The sequence below is a fragment of the Strix aluco genome, chromosome 3 (assembly GCF_031877795.1).
Source record: "Strix aluco isolate bStrAlu1 chromosome 3, bStrAlu1.hap1, whole genome shotgun sequence".
Lineage (NCBI taxonomy): Eukaryota > Metazoa > Chordata > Aves > Strigiformes > Strigidae > Strix > Strix aluco.
In genome coordinates, this window is record NC_133933.1 from 126,466,951 (window position 1) to 126,489,050 (window position 22,100).

The 22,100-nt window shown below is 38.9% G+C and overlaps 1 protein-coding gene across 2 annotated transcripts in view; it reads left to right on the forward strand.

Annotated features, from left to right (window-relative positions):
• Positions 1-1,072: 1,072 nt before the first annotated feature.
• The window catches only part of CLIC5 (chloride intracellular channel 5), an 86,427-nt gene continuing 65,399 nt past the window's right edge, over positions 1,073-22,100 (forward strand). The window contains exons 1-2 of one of the 2 annotated variants that reach the window (XM_074820210.1): positions 1,073-1,176; positions 3,286-3,822. In XM_074820210.1, coding sequence (XP_074676311.1) covers positions 3,331-3,822 — 492 coding nt within the window. In that variant the 5' untranslated portion in view covers positions 1,073-1,176; positions 3,286-3,330. Of the gene's footprint in view, positions 1,213-3,285; positions 3,823-22,100 lie in introns of both variants that reach the window. The other variant, XM_074820212.1, reaches the window with a different exon arrangement.

Below are 22,100 nucleotides of genomic sequence, written 5' to 3' on the forward strand. Positions count from 1 at the left end.
CAAAGTCAGCAAGCTACTGCAAGAAATCATCCCTTGAGAGAAAAGGGTAGAGCAGGAGATAAATCTGTCCTTGAGATAGGTGAAAGAATGGGACCACGTGGCCTACACCCCGCTTCGCATTCCTCCTTGGCGCCACGACAAACACAAATCACTGGACCTCCATCCTGTCCGGTGTTTATTCTGGGCACCCTGTGTCAAGGAAATATGTGTTTTACAGATTTCTCACTGTTTTGCTTTTCTCAGGCTTCCAACACCTAACAATTTTCCAATGGAGAATGGAGTGCAAAGTGGTGCTGAGACCTTTTCCTGCTCTCCTGACTGATACAACCTCTTTCCTCTCACCTCTCTGTAGGAGAGAAGCCCCATTTCACTAGAGGTATGTGCACCCAGCTGCTCTGCCCTGTTCCTTTGCTGGAGCGGAACGGTTTTGGCTGGGGAATAGGGAGGGAGCAGCACAGGACACAGGGGAGCAGGTCAGGACACTAGTGTCACAGGTCACAGTGTGGTGCCTCAGTTTTGATCTCATTTGTTGTCACATAACTTTTGAATTGCGGCACAAAAATTATTTCTGTCTTCCCTGAAGATGAAATGTAAGGGTTGTAAACCAGCAGTGGGTCCATATAATGTGATTTGAAATGTGCCGGATTTTCACCTGAATAAATTCTGAAGTGTGGTCAAGTTTACTCTTGGGCTTTATCACTGTCACAAGAGTGAAGTCTGGATATTGGAGCTGAATAGAACTTTTCTTTGCTTTTGGAGAGGTGCAGAGGAAAGGAGAACTCGGGTAACTCACACTTCTGACCAATAAAATCCACATCAACAATATTTATTTAAATATTACTCCTACCTTATGCTCTTATTCCTTATTTAACCTGTGATATTTTATACCCTCCAGCAGGTGCTGCTGTATCCTGCTAATGTCTTCGTGGAGGGAAAAAAAAAAAAAATCAGTCATTTGATTTAATACTGCGCAACTGGACTTTGCTCTTTGTTTTGCATCGTGAATGTGTCTGTGTTCTCTTTCTTCCTCAAGTTATTTGCCAGCAGAGTGACTGAGGAGGGAATTTTTATGATCCCAGCATATTTAATCCTGCAAGCACTTTTTGTAAGAAGGGGTTGAAGATCAGTGGGAGTTGCTTATCAAGGCCATGGTCAGAGCAAGTTGAACAGATACAGGTAGAAATACATTTGTATTTCTACAAAACGTGAAGTGTGAGTACTCTCTTAGAAGTAAGAAATATTCATGAAAAATTCTAAAGTTATAAACATTTCTAGTTGGCTCATTGTTTTTTTCAAGTTTCTTGAGCTTTAGTAGTTTAATCTCATAATTTTAAATCATTAGCCTAATAGCTGGTCTTGAATGGTAGAAGTTTGCAGTACAGATTACACAGCCACACATTTCAGAATCTCTTAGGATTTCCACGTGCAGAACTGTAGCTGAGTTACATGCAGAAAATGTAAAGAGGCAATGTGCTTCATTCTGTTTGCTGGTGGACCACTTGTGCCAGGCAGGAATTTGGGGGTAATAATAGTTGAAATTAGGCCTCGATATGGGTTATATGTCCTTGAAGTCCTTGAGTTGTGTCAGGCCAGAAATGTACTCATGAGCGACGAGCTCTCACTGATCTCTGATATTTACCTGTGTCTCTGTACTGTATTGCTGGTTCCATGTAGGGAATTGAAATTCTGCTGTAGTGTTTTTCCTCACTGTTACAGTGATTAAACTTGGTTGTGACTATGATTTTGGCACTTTCGGGGTTATCCAGGAGCCTTAGAAGGTGAATCCAAGTTTAATAAGCTGAAGTATTTGTTTGCTTTTGATATTTAACTTTATTAGTAATCTAAAAAGTTCAGTATAAGAATAATGACATTAAACTGCAATCATAAATCTCAGGCAGGCAGCACCTGCTACTCTACCATATGGAACAGCATGTGTTCCCCTGGTCATTCTGTTTGGAGATGGCTAGAATTACAATCTCTCTCTCTAACCTCTCTACTGTGTTTCTTTTAGAAATCCAACCTGGCTGTGGCAGTTACCTTTAGGAAGTTAAAAGGGTGGGTCACGAGGAAAACACCTTTATTTTTCCTTTGGCTCAAACTCAAAAGGTTAAACATAATTAGATTATAAGAATTCTCGTAATAATCTACATAATCCAGATGCAGTAAACAGATAAAAAGTAATTAGTAAGTTCTGAAGTTCTCATAACTTCAATAAATTCAGATTTGGATTTTTAATGAGTTTCAGCTCAGTTGATTTCAGATGCTCTGGAATGTGTATCTGTCTTTAAGAGAGCGGTTCATTTTATGCTAAAGCTGGAAGTATTCATCCGCTTTAGATTCTGTGGAGTTTTGTGTGTGTCTCCATTCTTTAGAGAAGAGGAACTATGTAGGCAAGGTGGCTAACTAGATTGCTAAAGGCCAGTGGCATTAACCCAACTTTGGCAACTTGGGTCTATGTCTTATGATGTGGTGATATATAACTTAAATGTGGTTCTAAGGAACTAGTATATTAAGTATACATAATAATAGTTAATGCTTATTCAGTGCTTTCTTTTCCTAGTTTCCAGGGTAGCTCACAAGACTTTTTACAGTTTTGGTTCTAGTTTATGTAAGAGAGGATGAAGTCGCTAAACGTGAAGTGAGTGGTTCAAGGTTCTCAAGTGAACCAGTGGCAAAACTGGAAAGAGTTCAAGTTTGATACGTTCTTCTTGTGGATATAACACTTCATATTTTTTTTTATTTGTAATTTTTTATAAATGATCATCATTTGTTGATGATGTTGTAGGTAACAACTGAAACATTGCAGATGATTGGTTGTATTGCTGAGGCAGTTTTGCCTTGCTTTTCCTTGAAGTTAGGCTTTTGTGCGTTGAAAATATGAGTAAATGGGTGAAGTCTGTATTTCTACTTCTTTACACAAAATGTACCGAAGATTTTCAGTAAAACTGTTTTTGACTTCCTGTGAAAGAATACATATTTTTTACCATAGCTTTCTAGTACTGACAGGTGCTTCAGGTGTTTTTCACTATACTTGGCCAGGCTCTATCTGGAAGAACAAGTGATTACAGCTGCTAAGATATAGTTACCAGCAGTCAGATCGACAAAGGGGTTAAAAGTGATACAGCCCTATCTTCTACTTCAGTGGATGTGTAGTTGTTGATTTAAAGCTCTCAGTAAATGATTGTTGGAGATCTGCCATGTGTAGCAGAGCATTCAGAAAGCATACCACAGACTCTGCTTCCTCCTAAAGAGCGTTTGTCTGTCAACATCTCACTTTAATTATAGTCTTTTAAGGTACCAGAAGGCAGCAAAACTCACCAGCCAGCAGTCATGGAAGATCAGGTCTTTACCAATGTTTATCAAAATGTTGACAGCACCAATATCTATGAGATTCCAGACTCTGAGGAAGACAAAGGGGATAATCTTTATGATTGTGTCCATGAAGACCCACCATCCCTTTCTTCCATCACTACTATCCCAGAGACCATGGATAGCAGTCAAGAGAGCTCAGAAGAGAGCTGTAGTAATTCTGTGGCCTCTCAGCATGGAGCTGATGGGGAGGATGGCTCTTCTTCATCTCACCATGGTGCTGAAGAAGACCACCCATACCAGGACGTGGATCTGATGAGCCCAAGTCTGGAAGATAAACATGTAGAGGGCATGACATTTGAGAGCAACATGCATTTTCCTCCATATTTCCAGCTGCGTCGGAGCCAGAGCAATTCTTCCAACTCTCCAACTTCCCTCAAGTTCCCCCTTAACAATAACTTCGGAGAAACTGACAACTTTCAGGGAGATTGTGAGATTTTCATGTATGTAAAGGTAAGAGCTCGGGTGCTCCTAAAAATACACTAGTTTTAAACCCTAAATCAATGTATGTGTCCTCCAAATCAGTAAAATACAGCTACCCACTGCTTTGTTCCCAACTCTACTGCCGGTGTGCTGCAGGGAGCCAACCCGTTCACTTACCTCTTGCATCTTAAGGCACAGAAAGATAAGATTTGTTTTGTGTGGAGATGCCTGGGATTTCTTCAAGTGGAAGTATGAGCATGGTGAAAGTATTCTGATTGTTGCTGTGATGAATTTATTCTATGAAATCTCCCTGCTGTTACAGCTAGACTAGCGATACCTGAACTGGTTTAGTTAAGCTAGTACAGCTATCCCTGTGTTTCCTATCTATCTAGTACCTAATAGCTCAAAAGTGATAGTTATTAATGCTACGAAGAAAACTGAATTTATAGTTTAAATAAGGGCAATACAATTTCCACAAATGCCCATCCCTGAAAGAGGTCTTTCTTTTATTTCTTTCAATATTTAGATTAATGTATTTCTACGACTATTTTTCATTAATTTCAAGTTAGGTATAAATTACTGAGGGGACTTTCACACTTTCTTCAACCTTGTAAAGTATTACTTAAATTTCTAAACCATAAACACCTGTGTTCTTAAATAAACGCTCTACTTCCCTTCATAAAAACTCTTGTATTCAAGCATTTTCAATATTTATTAGGCCGTAACACAGACCTGACAGTTCCTCCTTTTTAACTACATAAGAGATAAATTTTCAAGTTCTTATTTGCCTTGAATAGGACCATACACCATGAGTGTAATACTCTGTTATTTCAACAGAAGTCTTGTGAAGTTTGTCACTTTTCAACATAAATAAGATTATCACAATCTGTTCCTCAGTTCCACAGGTGCTTTGAAAGCAGAATAAGAGATTTTGTTACCACACGTAGTGAGAACTGTTTTCAGTAATGTCTGTATTTGGTTAATTTTAGTTTATTTAAGCAAGAACACACTATAACCCTTGCATTAGTGTGAGATGCTGATTATCTTGTATGAGCTAGGGGAGATCAGATGGCTTGGTGGACTCCCCTAATACTTCATTTGTTTACTGTTGTAAAACTTAAATTTCTTTGAAAACAGAGTTAGTTAAAAAGTTATCCTACATTTACTTGTAGGGTAAAGGAGAGCGCTTCCATAAAGTGTCAACAGAATCTTGAGAAACTTAAGAAAGTTATGATTTAAATATTTTTCCTTTGAGTCATGTCTGTCTGTAGATGAAAAGTTGATGTTATCCCCACTTCATGTCTCCCTTCTCTATGTGACAGTTCTTTGTGACTGCTTTTCTAATTTTTGCATAAAGGCAGATCATTTAAGTTATTGATAAATTAAAACCAAACAAACACACCATCCAGAAATGGCGATTAGGTTACTTAGTCTTATTACGCATAAGACAATCTACAAAACTTCAGCCATTTCTCTTGAATTTCAGTATAACTGCAACTACTCTTGCAAAAAGGTGTGTATCCTTCAGGAGAGGGACTATCTACTAATTGCTGGGCCGTGAATTGTTCTGGGTCCACATGTACTGCCACAAGGGGTTTTGTACTGATTTCTGCGTCGTGTGTGAGGGCACTTTTTCTTATCTTCAGAGCACTTACACTCTGTGACTTTTTGAAGCAGCAGCTGTCCTGTATCTGTGACTTGATCATGATCATTGCTAAAAATATGTTAATTATATGGACAAAGTAAGCTCTCTGCTGTTGGTTCTAGTTCACATCTCTGCTTGTAGTCCTGCATACATGTTTTAAAAATTGCAGAAATTGAGTTATTTTGTTTGTTAGCAGCTTCATGGTGTTAGCAACATGAGTGGTGTGGTTTGGCTGTAAAATAACCTCTCTCTATTCCTTATTCTTCCATGTTCTTCTTGTTTTGAAATAATGGTGTTCTCTCTTTCTATGCATGAAAAAAGAAAATGCGTGCAGTTGTTCCCATTCAAGCAGAGATGATGGGGTTAATTTGAGTTTCTGCAAAGTGAGAAGAGGGGCATTTTGAAAAGAACTGTCATGGAGAAGGATCGAGGAAGTCCTTTTCCTTGCTTTTGTTGTGCAGAGTAGCTGACTATCCCATGAAGGGGCTTATCAGCTAGTCTAGAGAGAAGCACAAACTTTGGACTCTATTCACTTGCCGAAACATAAGTGCCTGGTGACTTTGAGATGTCCTTGAGCCTCAGGACATCCCTACCTGGCTGGAAGATGAGACGTGAGGCTTTGAGGTGATCCATGCTGTGATCCTGCTCCAGCAGGAGCTGGAGGCCCGAGGGGCCGGGCACTGGATGCATCTGTGTGGGTGGCTGACCTGAACTCCTATGAACAGCGTTTTATTCCTTGAGAAATTGATGACATTGCATTTCTGGATTTTTGTTGTGCTTTCTTTCTGATATCGAGGTAATAAAGCACTAACTCCATGCAGTGCAGATCCAGCTTTGTTATCTTTAATTATCCAGATAGCAAAAGTCAGCCTATAAAATGGAAGGTCATAGAGTAATATATAACAAGAATTGTGAAATATTTGAGGGCTATCGCTTCTTGCACGTAGGAACCAAATCTCTCAGTTGTGTCAATGCTGTTATTCACAGACCGTTCCCTTCTTGTATGGTCTCTAGACCACCTGAGGCCAGTGTTACTCTGAAACTGGGTTCATCTTCTGGATTTTCTCTTTTCTGCAGACATTAACAGTGACAGGAGGACCTTTTGCTGTGGGACAATAGTGGTAATGACAATTCTGCCACTATTTATTCCTTCCTTTGTTTGTAGCACTAATAAATCTCTGTGAGTGGCTGGAAATGTGAGTGTCAGACAGAGGTTGCTGCAGACTGAAAACCAGAGAAAGTGGGAAGATTAAATGGTATCTAATTTACAGTCCAGCTGGCTTAGTTGAAGTGCACTGTCTAGAATAGAAATTTAACTTCACCAGAATATTGTAAGTACCGTTGCATTAGGACTGTAGTTTCACTCAGATTGGATAATCTTTTCTGTAGTCTATTCTGTGTTATTAGACACAAAGAAAATATTAAAATCACATTAACTCACCTTTCACTGATTATCAGTATTTGATAAGTATGTCATCACCAGTGGACTATTTCGGGATGTGCTATAAAGTAAAAAATTTTGGCTTTTGTCAAGGTATTCCGTGTACATTTAATAGCAAAATATAGCATGTACCACCATGGAGACGTTTGTGTAAATCCGGCATGTCCAGGCTTGTCAGAGCCACCTTAATGCCCTTTCAATAATATTGCAATTTCTTCAAACAAAAGCCTTTGCAATTTGAACAGAAATATGACTGACATACAGGCAATGTTACTGAGTGTGTAGGACAGCTTGATTTAATTGTAGCTGTTGCTCAGAGGTTCAACCTTTCACTTGCATGCTGTATTTCCCTGTTTAGAAGTGTGCTTGTCCCAAAGGTTGAGTTTCTTTGAAAATTTTAACTTTTTGTTTTTCTGAAGCTTGAGTTGTTATTTAAAGAATAGTCCCTGTTATTTTCTTTTCTTCTGGTTTATTGACAGCCTGAGACTGGATGCAGATTATACCCTCTCTGTACACATTTGTGCCACAGGAGCACAGTTCCCAAAAGAAAGAAGGTGATTCTTTACCCCAAGCAATAAATGCCTCATGTTATGCAAACAATATAAATTGAATACAGTGTTTTAGCATTGTGAACATGCACGTTGGATCACTGCACTGAGGTAACAGTTATGGAGGCTGGAAGGCTCCTCTGGAGATTATCTAGTCCAAGCCCTTACTCAGAGCAGGATCACCTACAGCAGGTTGCTCAGGGCCTTGTCTGGTCAGGTTTTGAATATTTCCAAAGCTGAAGAATCCACAACTTCTCTGTGCAACCAGTCCAGTATTCTACCCTCATGGTAAAACCGTGTTTTCTTATGTTTAAATGGAATTCTGTGTATCTCAATTTGTGCCTGTTGCCTCCTGTCCTTTCACTGGATATCAGTGCTTATATTTAAGAATGCTGTTTAAAGAAAGATACTGCTTTTACCTTCTCTGTACCTCAGAACTTAAACTTTCAGCTGTTTCCATTGGGATTATTGCATCCTTTGGTAAAATTCCTTTAAATCAGTAGCTGGGAAAGAAAGGACATTTCTGGTTTTCCTGCAAGATGCTTCCTACTCCCTTGTTTCCAAGTCAGGAAGGCCTGAGGGCTCTAACTTGATGGCACAACCCTGTGCTAGCTCCCTGCTGACTCACGAAGTTGAGCTGAACTCTTAGGACCATGTTGTTAACAGGGACAGGGAGGTTAATTGCTTATATCACTGCAAAAATCATGCTCCTTCCCACTGAGTTAGCTTTTCTGGAGCATATTGGTATCTGTTGAGAAAGTTTTGTTTAAAAATGTGTATTAATGGTTTAGAACATGAAGTTACAGGACATAGCTAATTTTTAGCATTTATTATTTGAAAAGAGCAGAACCAAATTGTCATGTAACCATGTGGATGCCCAGTCTTAAATTAGTGGTTATGCTGGTGCTTTGCTGAGCAGAACTGAGCATTTTGTAGAAGCAGATGAAAAGTAAAATAGTACCCAGCATAGATAAACATTTGTAGCTTTCGGTAGGAAGTCCTGCAGGGGGTTTCAGATAAAGGGATGGGTATTGCCATTAATCAGGATATCTGTTTTTCAAATTTTCAACCACTTATTTCTTACTACACTCATAGTCTATAGAGTAAAACAACTATACTTTACAGTTTTGGGGTGGTAGATATTTGCAAGCATAACTGGGTGTCTAAATACTGTTTAGCAATGCAAGCCAGGGAGTCTTTTAATTGACTCCAATACAGCACATAAAGCTGATGTTAAACCATATCTTCTCCACTGAGGTTTGCAGGTAGTAAAATCAGTTCTGGCTGAAGCCAGGTGGCAGGTGTAACTCTCTATATGTACATAAAATTATAGTAATTTGGCTTCTTATGACATTTTAGCTTTTAAAAATATTTTTTATAATGAGTATAATGGAAGTAAGCAAGTATTATTTTGGTCTTGTGAATAAGCTTAGAAAAAGGTTAAATGATTCATAATTCACCTTTTAAATAGTATTCACTGAGAAACTTCAGCAAGGAAAAGATCTGAGAACTATTTTCAGAGTTCTCCAGTCATGGCAGATTTGCAGACCAAGATGCAACATGCTGAAGTTAACATGTGCATGGCAAGAAATGGGGAGCCAATATCCAAACATGATACCTTTTTTGACAATTTTAATGAAATTAATGGATTTTTTTTTTGCTGCAAATAGTCTTACTTAAGATGGTTTACAAGTACGATTAAGCATAGAAATACAAGACGTGAATATCAAGTGGTAAGATGCGTCTTCCTGCTCTCAGTTTTATCTAGACTGTCCCTAACAGATGCTTCTTTGAAAACATTCAGTGATGCAGATTCAGCATTTATATTAATTAGTCTCTGTCAATGCTTAACTATTTTCCTGAGACAAATATCTTCCTTTATTAAAATTCTGTCACTCTGAATTATGCTATTTTTCTTTTTAATAGATAGGTCATTTATGTATTAGAAGACAGATATCAAATTTCCTTCAGTCTTTGCTTTCCTAGACTAAGCAAATTCAGATCCTTCAGCCTCCCCTCAAGCTTGAGTAATCTTTTCTAAACTTTGAGTGGTTTGGTGTGCTGTGAGGGTTTTGGGTTTTTTTTATTTGTTTAGGGGTTTGTTTGGGTTTTTTTCTTCACCTTTTCCAGTCTCTCTCCAGTTAATTTATATATTTCTTAAAGGTCTGGTTTTCAGGTACAGGTAGTTTATTTAGCAGTGCCAATAAAAATTACTACAACGAGTGGCTCTTTAATTCATCTTCTGTCCACTTTATCTGCTGTATTTTAGCATATTTGTGTATCCTATCCTTTAACATTTTTGTGTAGGATTGAAAAGTTCGTCTTCTAGCCCTGGTATTTTCCTAATAAATGGTTCTGTAGTGGTCTCAACCAGTTATTACTCTCCTGTTTGCAAGCAGCTGTAATGCAGTACTGTCGCACAGTTTGCACCTGCCATTTGACTTCAGGAGCATTAAGTTTCTCCAAGTGATGTGATAAGACTCTGATCACCCGTCACTGAAAACAGTATGGGTTTGAAGTCAGAGAATTGCTCTGATATAAATCCGATGTGGTGCGTACTGTCACCAGTGCTTTTGCTCTACTAACTCAGAAAATAGAGACAGAGCTGTAGTATCTCCACACCGTACTCTGCAGACACAACACGGCTTTATGGTTACCTCCTACACCCTGTCGTGGATAGGAGACTGGTAATCTCTTAAGTCTTAACATATAAGCCTAGTAGCTCTGTAACCCGTATTTCTGAGGAGGGAAACTGTGTTGTGGGTCTCTTCATAGCTTGATTTATGCTTATCTGAATTACTCTCTGTGTGAAAAGATTAGCGAATGGCAGTTCTGTTACAGATAACAGGCAGTTCCCCAACTATCAGTCATGAACAGAACGTGTGCTTTGGCAGCAGGTCATAGCAGTTTGCTTAATCTTTTGGATACAAAGGGTAAAAGGTCTTGCTTCTGACCTCTGCTGAGTCTGTGCCTTGCTCATGCACCTCTTCTGTCCCCAGGAAGGTCTGTGAATCAATCTTTAGTTGACACTCTCGGGCCACCTTCAGCTTTTGGCTCCAGCAGCGACTGTGGCTGGGTATAGCACAGTAGCGTAGCAACAGCTTCAAAATACAGACCTGTATTGTCTAGGAAATTGTTACTGCACAGCGATTGCAGCAATAGCAAATACAATGTAAATATGTAGGTCGTAGTGAGAGAAAACTAAACCAGGATTTATTTACTCATTGCTTTTTCTTATAGTTTTCTTTTTGTGACTCCCTCTTTGATGTTCTGAAAATAAGACTGTTATCCCAGTCTGGTTTGTTTTCTTTTGAAACATCTCAGTTCCTTTTGTTACATTTTAGGGAAGGAAAATGTTTGGATTTGTGGATTGATTACTTTTTTGCTGTCCCTGACAACTTATCTATGTAGCAGTACTGTCAAAATGGTTTCTGTCCAATATAGAGGGATTTGTACTTTTGTTTATTGCAGAAGTACCTAAAGAGCAGCTCTGCTGAGGCTGATGTTTTACAAACACTAAGTAATAGACAGTCCCTGCAAAGCAACTGGTAATATGTAAATTATTTTGGAATCTGCAAGAAGAAAGATGCTTTTTGGCTCTGCTCTTTGTTTTCTTTAGCTACCAAGGGTTGGATTTGGCTCACCTGACCTAAGGTGTGTCTGTAAGCCATTAACTACATCTCTGTAGGATATCTAGGCTCTCTTTGCAGCAAAAACTATTTGAAATAGTGCAGTGGGATGTTAATTCATGTGGCCAAGTGTAGGCATCAGCTGCAGGGTGAGGTTAGTTGTTCTGTAGACTCCATTCGTTGAGTCAAGTAGGGGCCTGATTCAGTTTTCCAACCAGTGCTGTTTCCAGGCAATGATCTTTTTAGATGCCTTAAGGTTTCCCTCCTGGCTTCCAGCTGCCTCTGCAGAAGTCCATGGTTGTCCCATAGATCCTTTCTCATATATGTTTACATATTTCCTCAGCTATCCTAGGGCCTCTCAAATGCTTCCAGATATGTAGGTTTAGGCAACTGAATCAAGCCATAAACTTTCACTGCAGGCAATGGCATGGTCACCTGAAGTTAAACAAACTGAATGCCACCAGTGACAGTTTAAATACAAAGCCTGGATTACTAGATTAGACTAGAAGGTAATTCTGATAATGGGTATCTGGAAACAAACTCCAGACTGACTCCCCCCCCACCCCGGCTATTTGATTTTCTTTTTTTTTTTTTTTTTTTTTTCCCCATGTCCACACTCAGAAACAGTGTAACAGTGAACAAACAGCAATGTTGGACAGTTTGGCTGTTCACTGGACAATCTAATTTAATCAGATAAAATCATCTGATACATTTTAGCATCTTTCCAAGACTGAGAACCAGCACTTTCTTTAACTTCAGTCAACCTTTATCCTTTTCTTAACAGCAACCTCTGTAGATGTTTCTTTCAACTACATTTGTAGTTACTTTTTATTTTAGACACCATAGTGGAAGAGAAAAGACAACTGAATTTAAAAGGTTTGAATTCCTAGGTACCAGTTCAAACACAGCTTAAGATCTTAATTGTGAAAAGAAAATCTGCTTTGTTTCTTTGGGTCATAAAACCCAGTATTGAAGGGAAATTTTCCGCTGTTCTGCAACTGGTACGTGAGAAATATTTTCAGTGTTCTCTCATACACTCTGATGGTGGCTGAAAGGGAACATCTGAATATTTTTCTGTATCAGTGGTAATTTTTTAAATATTTAAAACTGCTTAATGGCAAATGTTAGGAACCTGTATGAAACTACCTTCCACGGGGGGAAAAAAAAAAAGGAGACAGCACTAAAATGAGTCATTGATTTGTTTTCTGCAGGTGTGATTTTTATATTTAGACATCTAGATGATTCTTTCAATATAAATTAATCATACAATTATGGTTGACTTTTTACTGTTGGTACGTCTCTGATAATGTTGTAAGACGTCAGTGACCTTCATGAAGTTGTAACGATACATTTGGGAATAGATGAGAAGCGAATTTATTAGCGCACAGGTCTGGTTTCAGTATAGGCAAGCAGCGTTTGAAAAAAGGGTTTTGATTCACAAGTTAATTGATTTTTCTGTTGCAAGTTCCATGCAGTCACCTCAAAGCAGTCTACAAGTGTTAATGAAATAAATCTCGAAAACACATCTTTGAGAGAAAACCCAATATGTTCCTGCTTATATGTTCATAAAAAATGGGGCACAGAAAGGTAAATATCTTTGCACACTCACCAAGATGATTTGTTTGTTTGTTTGTTTTGGGTTCCTGGTAATCTGAAAAAAAATTTATGGAGGTGACCTATTGGGACATGAAGTAGAGCCCGTTTCTGTCACAAACAGCCTCATCATATAATACATAATTCATAAAGGTCGATTTAAAAACTAAGTGGCCGTTGTTACTCATTTTGGAAATCTGCTTCAGAACATCACTGCTCTGATGGTTTGACACCTTACTCTCATTTCCAAATGACATTTATTCACGTGCAGCTAATGCATCCTCGTACTTGTGCCAGAATCGTCCATTAGCATTCATTTTTTCATTTAGTGCTTTTTAAAATCAGTTTAGCCTTAGACATCCACAGATGTTTTAGGGCTAAACCAGCCAATCTTTTTGTCTCCATTTCTGCCAGTCATCATAGTAATCCCCTTCTGCACATATCTTCTTTCCACAAAGGTGCCTTTTTTTTTTTTTTTTTCTTTCACAGCTGCATCCTGTCTCAGATTGCTTCTACTTTTATAGCTAGACTAAACAAGCAGCAAAAAGATTCTTTTAATAACCTCCTGGTTTAAGTTACCTATGATTGTTTAAGTAAACACATCATTCTATTTGAGGTGAAATGTCCTGATGTAAACATCTTAGAGTCACTCAGAAAAAGCTTCATTAATTTCTTGGTGCCTTTCACAATTTTTCACTTATCCTGACCCCTGTTTTCCTTTCAGCAACAATAATGTTTTTCTATCAACATTGTAAGTTCCCCTAGTCTACCTGCAGAGCGCCAGCAGGACATTGGTGTTAAGAGTGCTCACAGGTACTGCTCGTGAATCTTAAGTTCAACAGTTTCAGAGGGCTTCTCTCTGGATCCTTAACTGACATTTAGATGGGGTTGTTCACTTGTCTATGCTACTGCTTTTTGGGAAATCGGCATCTGAAGCTCGTCACTATATACCCGTAGCTTGAGGACTGGTTGGAAGCAAATGGAAAGAGTGGAAACTTTGCATCTGAATATATATGTATATAATCTCTCTTCTGACAACCTCTGCTCACATGTATTTGTACCATTTTTTGATTTATTTTAAAATTTATTTAATTAAAAATCTGCCCAACAGAAGTGTTTTATACTTGCCCCAGATTTATACTTCCTCTGTAAATATGTGCATCCTTATCTGCAACGGTGATACTTCGGTGGCCCCTCATTGCAAGAGGGTCTCTGTTAGCCAGGAAAGGCATGTGACTGGTTAGTGAAGTGTCTAAATGATACTGGCAAGTCCTCATTAAATAGGAATACCAGGAGAAATAATTTAAACTTATAAAATTGGGTTTTTTTAATGTCATTAGAGGTTCTTCTTAATTTTAATGTTTATTAGCTAGGAATTTCCAGATAAGTACCGGAGAAAATAATTCAGGAATCCTGAATTTCATGAAGTAGCCTTGCTGACCTGAGAGTCCAGTTTTTTGGGTTTTATTTTTTATTTTATTTTACTATCACACTGTGATTCAGGCATGGAAGGTAACCTTTCCTGCACATATCATGGGCTTTTATTCACAGTCCATCAAGAAGGCCCATTAAGAATGAAGACTGCACTCTTTTATATCAGTTTGTGCTTAGACATCCTCATATGTTTTTGGGCTAAACCCAGTTTATCCCAGTTGTTTAAAAAAAAGGTTATCCAAGAGGTCAGTGCTGCAGCATGCTGAATGCTCTGATGCTTATCCATAAAGAGTATAAACTACATGCCTAATGTTATAGCATCTAAGAACTTTAATTCACATTTTCTCAATCATTTTAAAATAATGAAATTATGTTTCTGTTTAAATACTTCAGGGGTTTGGGAACAGGAAGAATAGGAAGCAGGGCTTTTTTTTTTAAAGCTGATGAACGTTTAGAGAAGAATCATAGTGTTTAAGTAAGAGGGAGTTCAATGGACAACACTGAAATGCCATCTTTTGCCTTATGAAGATAGAGAGCTTACCTAATTTAAAAAGTTGTCATGTAGAGAAACTACAGACAAATTTAGATGTAAGGTATGAAACTATGAGAAACCAATAGCTATATTTTTATTTCAACATCTAATGTTTCAGTCTCTGTCATTTTGGGGACTAAAGAAAATTAAACTTGTCAGTTCAGACAAATATCATAAAGGGCTATAGGGCAAGTATTTTTAATCAAGTGATTCAGTGTGGATCATGGTTAATATGCTGTTTGCTCAGTCTTGGTGAGATTTCAGGGTTATTTCTAAATAGTAGCATGCTTGGACTGAAAATGTAAGCTGTGCTGAAATTAATGAGAGTTTTGCACTGATTCAGTGCAGACAGGATATTACTCAAGATACTTTGATGCCTACTCTGTACATGCAGTTTGAAGATTGTTTGGATTTGGGCATTCATCTGTGTAAAATTTATGAAATCTGTTTTAATGATTGACTGTCAGACAGAAGATTTCTTGAAAACTGGTCGGAACTGCTTGCTTTTCTCTTTCCATGTGGGGATAGATATTGAATATGGAGAAGGATTAATTCTTACTTTGGCTAGAAATGGCCATTCACAAACCTCCAAGACTATCTATTTGAATTAAACATCCCAGCACTCAGCATAGACTGTGCTAAGGAATTAATCCAGTCTAAATTTCTAGGAGGTCAGTCGTTAAATTGCAGATCATCTAACAGGAAACTCTGATGCCCTGTTAAATCTGACCAGTCACCATCTGAGAAAGAGCCGCTTTCTCATCTGGGGAAGTGATTCAAGTACTTTAACATGTTCCTGTGAAAAACAACTGCTGGAGGCTGGGTGGGATCAGGGCATCTCACACGGCCCTGGAGGTCTATGACTGAGCAGTCTAACCCCACCATCAATTTCTCAAAACCTAAAGTTACTACAGGGTCATATTTCTGTGGAAAGATACTGAACAAATATACTGGACAAAGGTCCAGTATCAAAAATCTGTTAGATACCATGTGACCTGTTTTGAAGAGGCACCAGTCTTCACTTTGGTGAGCACATGTGATATAATCAGTGATAAATAGTTTCTAGTTACATAGTGCATAGTTACATGGTGGCATAAAAAGAACACCTTTGTAAAAACCACACAGATTGTTTTACATATCTATCATACCGCAGGATTGTGTACTTCGTTGACCTTTATGAGGCACTTTAAATTTACTTATTTTCACCAACTGTAGGTAGGATGCGTGTCTGTTGAATCAGTAACTTCACCATGGTCCTAACTATTCCTGTACTTTGGTGTACTAGCACTTTGCCATGTTAACGAGCCCATATGACAAACAGCAGAAGTTTGAAGCAGCAAATTCACAGTCATGTGGCTCCTCCCTGTGAGATTGCAGAGAATGAAGTTTGGACGGGAGCAGAGTTTCTTGCAGGCATCGGGCGCTGATTGGCCCCACACACCGCGTCTGATAACAGCTAAAAATAGCACTGGTATAAAAGCCCAGCGAGCAGCACAGCTGCCCTGGCATTCCCTCCTCGACTGCCAGCGAGGGAGGAGACGGTGTTCTCCAAGTCCCTGCAAATATGTGACCAAAGAACATTCTGCTACTTAATTCCACTTAACAATTAACTTGTCAAATAAAGACACAAGGGACTGTGTGACTCATGGGGAAGTAACCAAGTTCTACTTTAAAAAGAAAAAGACACAAACTGAAGATGAGATTTTCCAAGCAGACTTTCTGAGCAGAGCGTGGCAGGTGGGCCGGTGGAATGTCTTTGGAAGTGTGCCTGCAGAATATCTGTGGTTTTATGTACAAGAACATTGTACTTGTGTAAATATAATCACATAATCTCCCATATAGGGAGCATACTCTGCGACAATGGAATTCTGAACACTTTGAAAAACAAATGTGTTTTTATTTGACAATGGTTTGACTGGGCTGGCATTGAAGACTTCAGGAGTCTATTCTTAGGCTTGCTGTTGATTCTGGGGAAACCAGGTCACTTCCTTGCATTCTGTTCCCTTTCAAGCTCTGCCTGTCTTCTGTTTTAAACTGTAGACTTTGGGGGAAGTGACTTCAGTTGATTGCATCAGAAGATAAACCTTTGGATGTCTGAAGTGCTTTGGATGAATAAAGACAGCAGACACCTGTGTTGAAGAGCTCCCCTTTTAAAGTCTGGCAAAAGTTACATTGAATTGAAATAGGGTGTAATCAGGGAAAGCATTAGGAAGTCTTAAAAATAGGTGGCAGTGTCAGCCCTATCAATAGTAAACTATTCCCTCATGTATTAATTCCAGTTGCTCTGAGTCCTCCTCTTTGATTTTGTGAAGCATTTCACTATGGAATTTGTATGGCTGGATTTCCTTTCAGTTTAGTTATAGTATTTTTTTTTTTGTTTGTTTATAATAATATACTACAAGGTTTATGATTTCCTACAAGATTGATAGATGACCTGGCTAACTTGCCTTCAGTTTCGATTCGTGATACTTGATGTTCTGAAAAGGTCACTTGTAATTGCTTAGCCATTTTCCCTTTCATAAGAATATACAATTACCTTTTATTTTCTTAATTGATACATCTCTCATAGCAAATGAGATAATTGCAGAGGATGTTGGTTTAGTAGTTCTGTAGACTAAAGTCTTCTTTTTCTGGTCAGGAGACCCAGCATGAGCAGAGGTAGTAGAAAGTCCCACACAGGGGCTTCCACCTAGTTGAGACACAGAGCTGAGAGGAGTCAATCCTTACAGTACACTTGACTTCACCCTTTGGAACTCTGGCTTTCCTGTCTGGAAGTCAATTTTCTGTGTTAAAGTGTAGCTAAGAGGTAACCTGAGAGTCTCTTACTGGTGCCATCCTCTGCAGGAGGAATTACGCTTTCTCTCAACATTATGATATATACCTTTATATATATTTATGAATTATTCTGGCATCAACTCTCCTTGCTGCCAGGAGAGTTTACTACCCATTCCTAGGAATGGGTAGTAAAGGGCTCCATATCTCATTAGCACTTTTCTAACTGATTTAGGTCTCCTGGGAAAACCTAGTCCATTTTCCAGAGTTGTATCCTAGTTGTCACCAAGGTTAGAGCAGCAAGACTGCAAAGTCGACTCTGGGTTTTGACATTTCAATGATCTCTGAGGTTGCTTCCAGGCATTACAGCCAGTGACCAAGGGCCCACACCTTCCTCATAAAAGTGATACCTGCTACGTGCTCTGTGAAAATTTTGTGATTTCAGGAAAAAATGAAAAATTTTAAGTGAAAAAAAATCTTACATCTTTCTGGTTAGACTACCCAGTATTCCCAATTCTGACAGACTCAAACAAGACCCCATAGCTATTCAGACTGTGCTCAGAGCTGAATTTCACACTAAGATTTACTTTCAGTCTTAAGCTCAGCTCTTCTTTAAGAATTGCCACTACTGTCTTTCACTTAAGGATGTGGGATGTGGTCTCTGAAGTCTTCATAACCTGCATGTGGTGGTCACCAGTGGAAGTCAACTAACTTGAAAGTGTAGTTGCTGCAGAGGGGTTCACATCTGTGCTTAACTAAACACATTGCTCCAATTCATCCTGGTGGTCTGCATTAACTCTGAGGTGAAAAGGGTCCTCAAGCAAAAAAAAACTAAAATGAGATATCACCAAGTCAGTGTCAGGTGCTTCAAGATGTTGAACTCTTACTTTGAAGAAAGAAGGGGAAAAAAACCCCAAACGACCCACCATTCATTTAATAACAGCTTGAGGTGATGCACCAAGGAAAGTGAGCTTGTTCACTGGCAAACTTTGTGGAAACTTTATCACAGAAGTACCAAAAGGTGAAATGAAAAATGAATGAGGGCAATTTTCTAAGGAGAATGGAAGAGTTATACAGTTCACTGTAAGACTGAAGGTCAGCCAGCTGCATTAACCCAGGCGTACAGCACTGCCATTGATGAGGTGGACCGTAATGTATGCAGAGGCTAAACTTTGCTGCCATGAAGAGAGATGTAAAGATGTTGATCCCTGCTATTTCATACTGAACAAGCGCGGGTTTATCAGGGAGCCAAAAGGCAGAAGCCCTTTTCTTAAAGCCAAATAGTATATACGCCACAGAGGATCCTGTAATCCGCTTGCAGATCCATGCACATAACCTGCTGTGCAGGTACATTATGGCTTCATCTGGCACAGCTAAATGTCACTGATGCCAGCATCTGAACTCATGGGAACTAGTCTGAGTCATGAGTAATTTCAGACTGAGTTGCTGAAGGCTTCATATTTTAGAAATAATGTGCATCAGAATTTAGAAAGTAATCTCTGCTTTCGGCCAAATTGTTTGCCAAACAACAGAGTGAATAGAAATGTATCCAATGAAATCAGCAGCAATTGTGCATTCTTTGGGCCTTTATTTACTGGGGGAATTGAAGCCTAGCCTGAGGTCTGCAGGAGTTGTACATGCCATTTTGAACACTTTCTGTAAATAATAATTCATAAATTGGGATTGGAGTAGTGTGTTGTGTGCTGCTCTTTTGCCTGGGGCGATTTAATCCTAGTTTGCATGCACATACTTCAAATCCTAATTAATTTAGACTTAATTTATGACAAGAAGCATTCTGAGAAATGAACAGAAATAATCTAAATAGGGACTTGCACTAAAAACACTTGTAAATTAAGACCGGGACATGCATTACTTACTCTGTTGCAGACTTGTAAGTAAAATCATATAATTTTAGTTCTGTGACAGCAGTGGGTCAAAATAATGGGTATATCACACCTACCTGGTGGTGTTTTTCTTCATCATGCTTAACAGTATGGAGGATTTGTTTTGAAAAGCAAGGCCTGAGGATATCTACATTCCTCCTTTCATCAGCTACATTATCCATATAGCCCACAGTTCTGGACAATCCGTAATGCTCTCCATTGTATCCTCTACAATGCCCCTTTCCAGAGCGGTCTCAGTCCTGTTTGGAAGTATCTTTTGTTTTTAATTGAAATGACAGTTTTGGAATGATAGTAAAATAATGAAATAAAGGAATAAACCACTGCCCTCTAGAAGCCTCTCTACTGAATGCAACATTAGGAGATGATTTTGTACCTTTTAAGTGCCCCTTCCTTATGAATGGTTAGCTGTGACTGTCTCAACACGAGCACTGAGATAATTATCCATAATGAAATCCATCTTCACACTGAACAGCAGTGGGTTTTTCTCTTGAAGTTGTTAATGCTTATTAACGTTACAGCAAAGTTTGATACTGCATCCATGTGAAAACATATATAAAAATAATTTCATGCTTTTGGACTAGAACTTACTTTGCAAAACTCCTGTCTGAACTGATTCTAGTGATCTACCATTCTGTTAAACAGCTGAGTTTCATCCAGAGACCTTTAGAGCTAAAATAATGCATTTTAATAATAAGGTAAAGGAGAGCTGCTGTATCTCATGGCTATGATGGACTTATAATGTCAGAGGGATGGATATAGAGCGGGCTATCTCAAATCTGACAGTTAATGGAGTGCAAAGTTTTCTGGCCTAGTTTTTGCCATCCCATCCCATTTCTTGGGACATTCAGGTTGTGTGCCTGTTGTATCACTTGATGTCTTTTGTTCCATGCCCCTGGGCGTGGGACAATTTATAAGATTATAAGAACAAAATCGCCGTTCCTCCTCATTCCATCAAACCAACATATTTTGAGGCAATGTATGTTTCTGGAGTTGAGGGAAAATATCTGCTCAGCCAACCTTGGCACAAGACTAACAAGAAGAGCTTTGTACAACCTTGCATGTCTTGTATGTCTAGGGAGGGGAACGTGCAGTCTGACCCCAAATATCTGAGACAAATCCCTTTTGATTTTTCTGAATATTTAACAAGACTTGATAGTGACGGATTGTAATTCAAAAGGAAATTAAAATTATTGGATTGATTCCTTGCATTTGTTAACTTGTTAAATAAATAGCATGTCGAAGCTACTAGCATGCAATAAATGCAGTTGTTAATTACCAGTAATTCAGAACTATCCCCGGAAGGTGTATTTTCATAATCCATTCAAGGATGTTGGTTTAGTACCTGTTTGCTGCTTAGTTGTGGTTTTTTAGGCAACTAAGCAGTTAAATAATTCCCAGGTAAAATCATAGCCCCAAATACCATTTACTGTAGCTGCACCAAGATTTCACTTTGTCTTTTCATCCATAATGGAGGTTTATTCACAACAGGAAGAATGTCACCTGTGTCGTATAAAACTTATGCTGCCCTGCTCTCAGAGGATGAGCTGGGTGGCAGCACCAAGTGAGCACGGGGGGATGGATGTGCTCATTGCCCTGATCCTTCTTGGTAACTTAGCGGTCTGCTGGAGAACTCCACGATAGAATTACATTCTGGATGCTTGGCCTCTGCTTCACCCCCTCGGGACAAATCTTTGCTGGAAGTGAAGCTTACATCAGGCTTGTGAAAGCTGATAGTGTGTCAGAGTTCACCTACAATAGAGGTCTTATGTGGTGGAGACGTGGCGGTTCCTTTTCTGAAGCTGTCCTCTTCTTTTATTAATGGGATGATGTGCTCATATTCATTTATATATCTCATAAACCTCAAACTATAATGACTGGGCTTGTGAAGAGTTCATAATTCAGTGTCTAAAGTTCTTGTACGTAACTCAAAGCCTCTGCTACTTCTGACTTGTGAGAAAATAATAGGCCAAACTAAGCGACTCATTCTTTGCAGTAAAATGAGAGTGTACTAATTATTTATCAGTACCTTACCCTTAATTTGGCTGAAGAAAGAGCTGATTTCATAACACAAAACAGAGCCGTGTAGACAATAATAACCATTATAGTCAAAAAGGTTCCACCCAGATGTAAGTGATAAGTCAGTTTTATATGACAGCAAAGCAGTAAATGCATGAATAGATTCCTGAAGTAGTACATATATATATATATATATATATTTCCTCCTACTCACTACCTCCTACAGTGTTTATCTTAAATTCAGCTTTCAGAAGCTATTTTAAAAACCACAACATTTATACGAACAAGGACTCTGTTTTGCGTGGTCTCTTCTAGGGATTATATAGGAAGATTTTTGAAAATCAGAGGGTTTTTTTAAGGTGGGCTGGGTTATTCTCTCTGTGGATACCTGCAAGCACAGCTGGAATATCAGATGTGTGGTGTTCACACTACAGCTTCTGTAGCCTCTGGGCACCCCCGTATCAAGTCCAGGGGCAGGGGATGAGTGCAGGGTGGTGCCTCATGGGCGAAAGCGGATGGATGGGGAAGGGACCTTCCAGAGGCACTGCTGCCCAGAAGCATCTTGAACCAGATGGGATCTGGCCCATTCCTGCAGTAGCTTATATCTGGGTCAGGATGGAAACGGCTTCAGGGCATCTTAGCTCCCTTTCTCTGTATTGCACAGTTTCCCTTCTGCTTTACTGAGCCTCAGCACAATAATCTTCGTCTTGCAAACTAATTATAATACACCACTAAACCCAGACAGTAATTGGGAAGGAAGGATTTAAATGTTTTGACACGTTGAGTCTCTACCA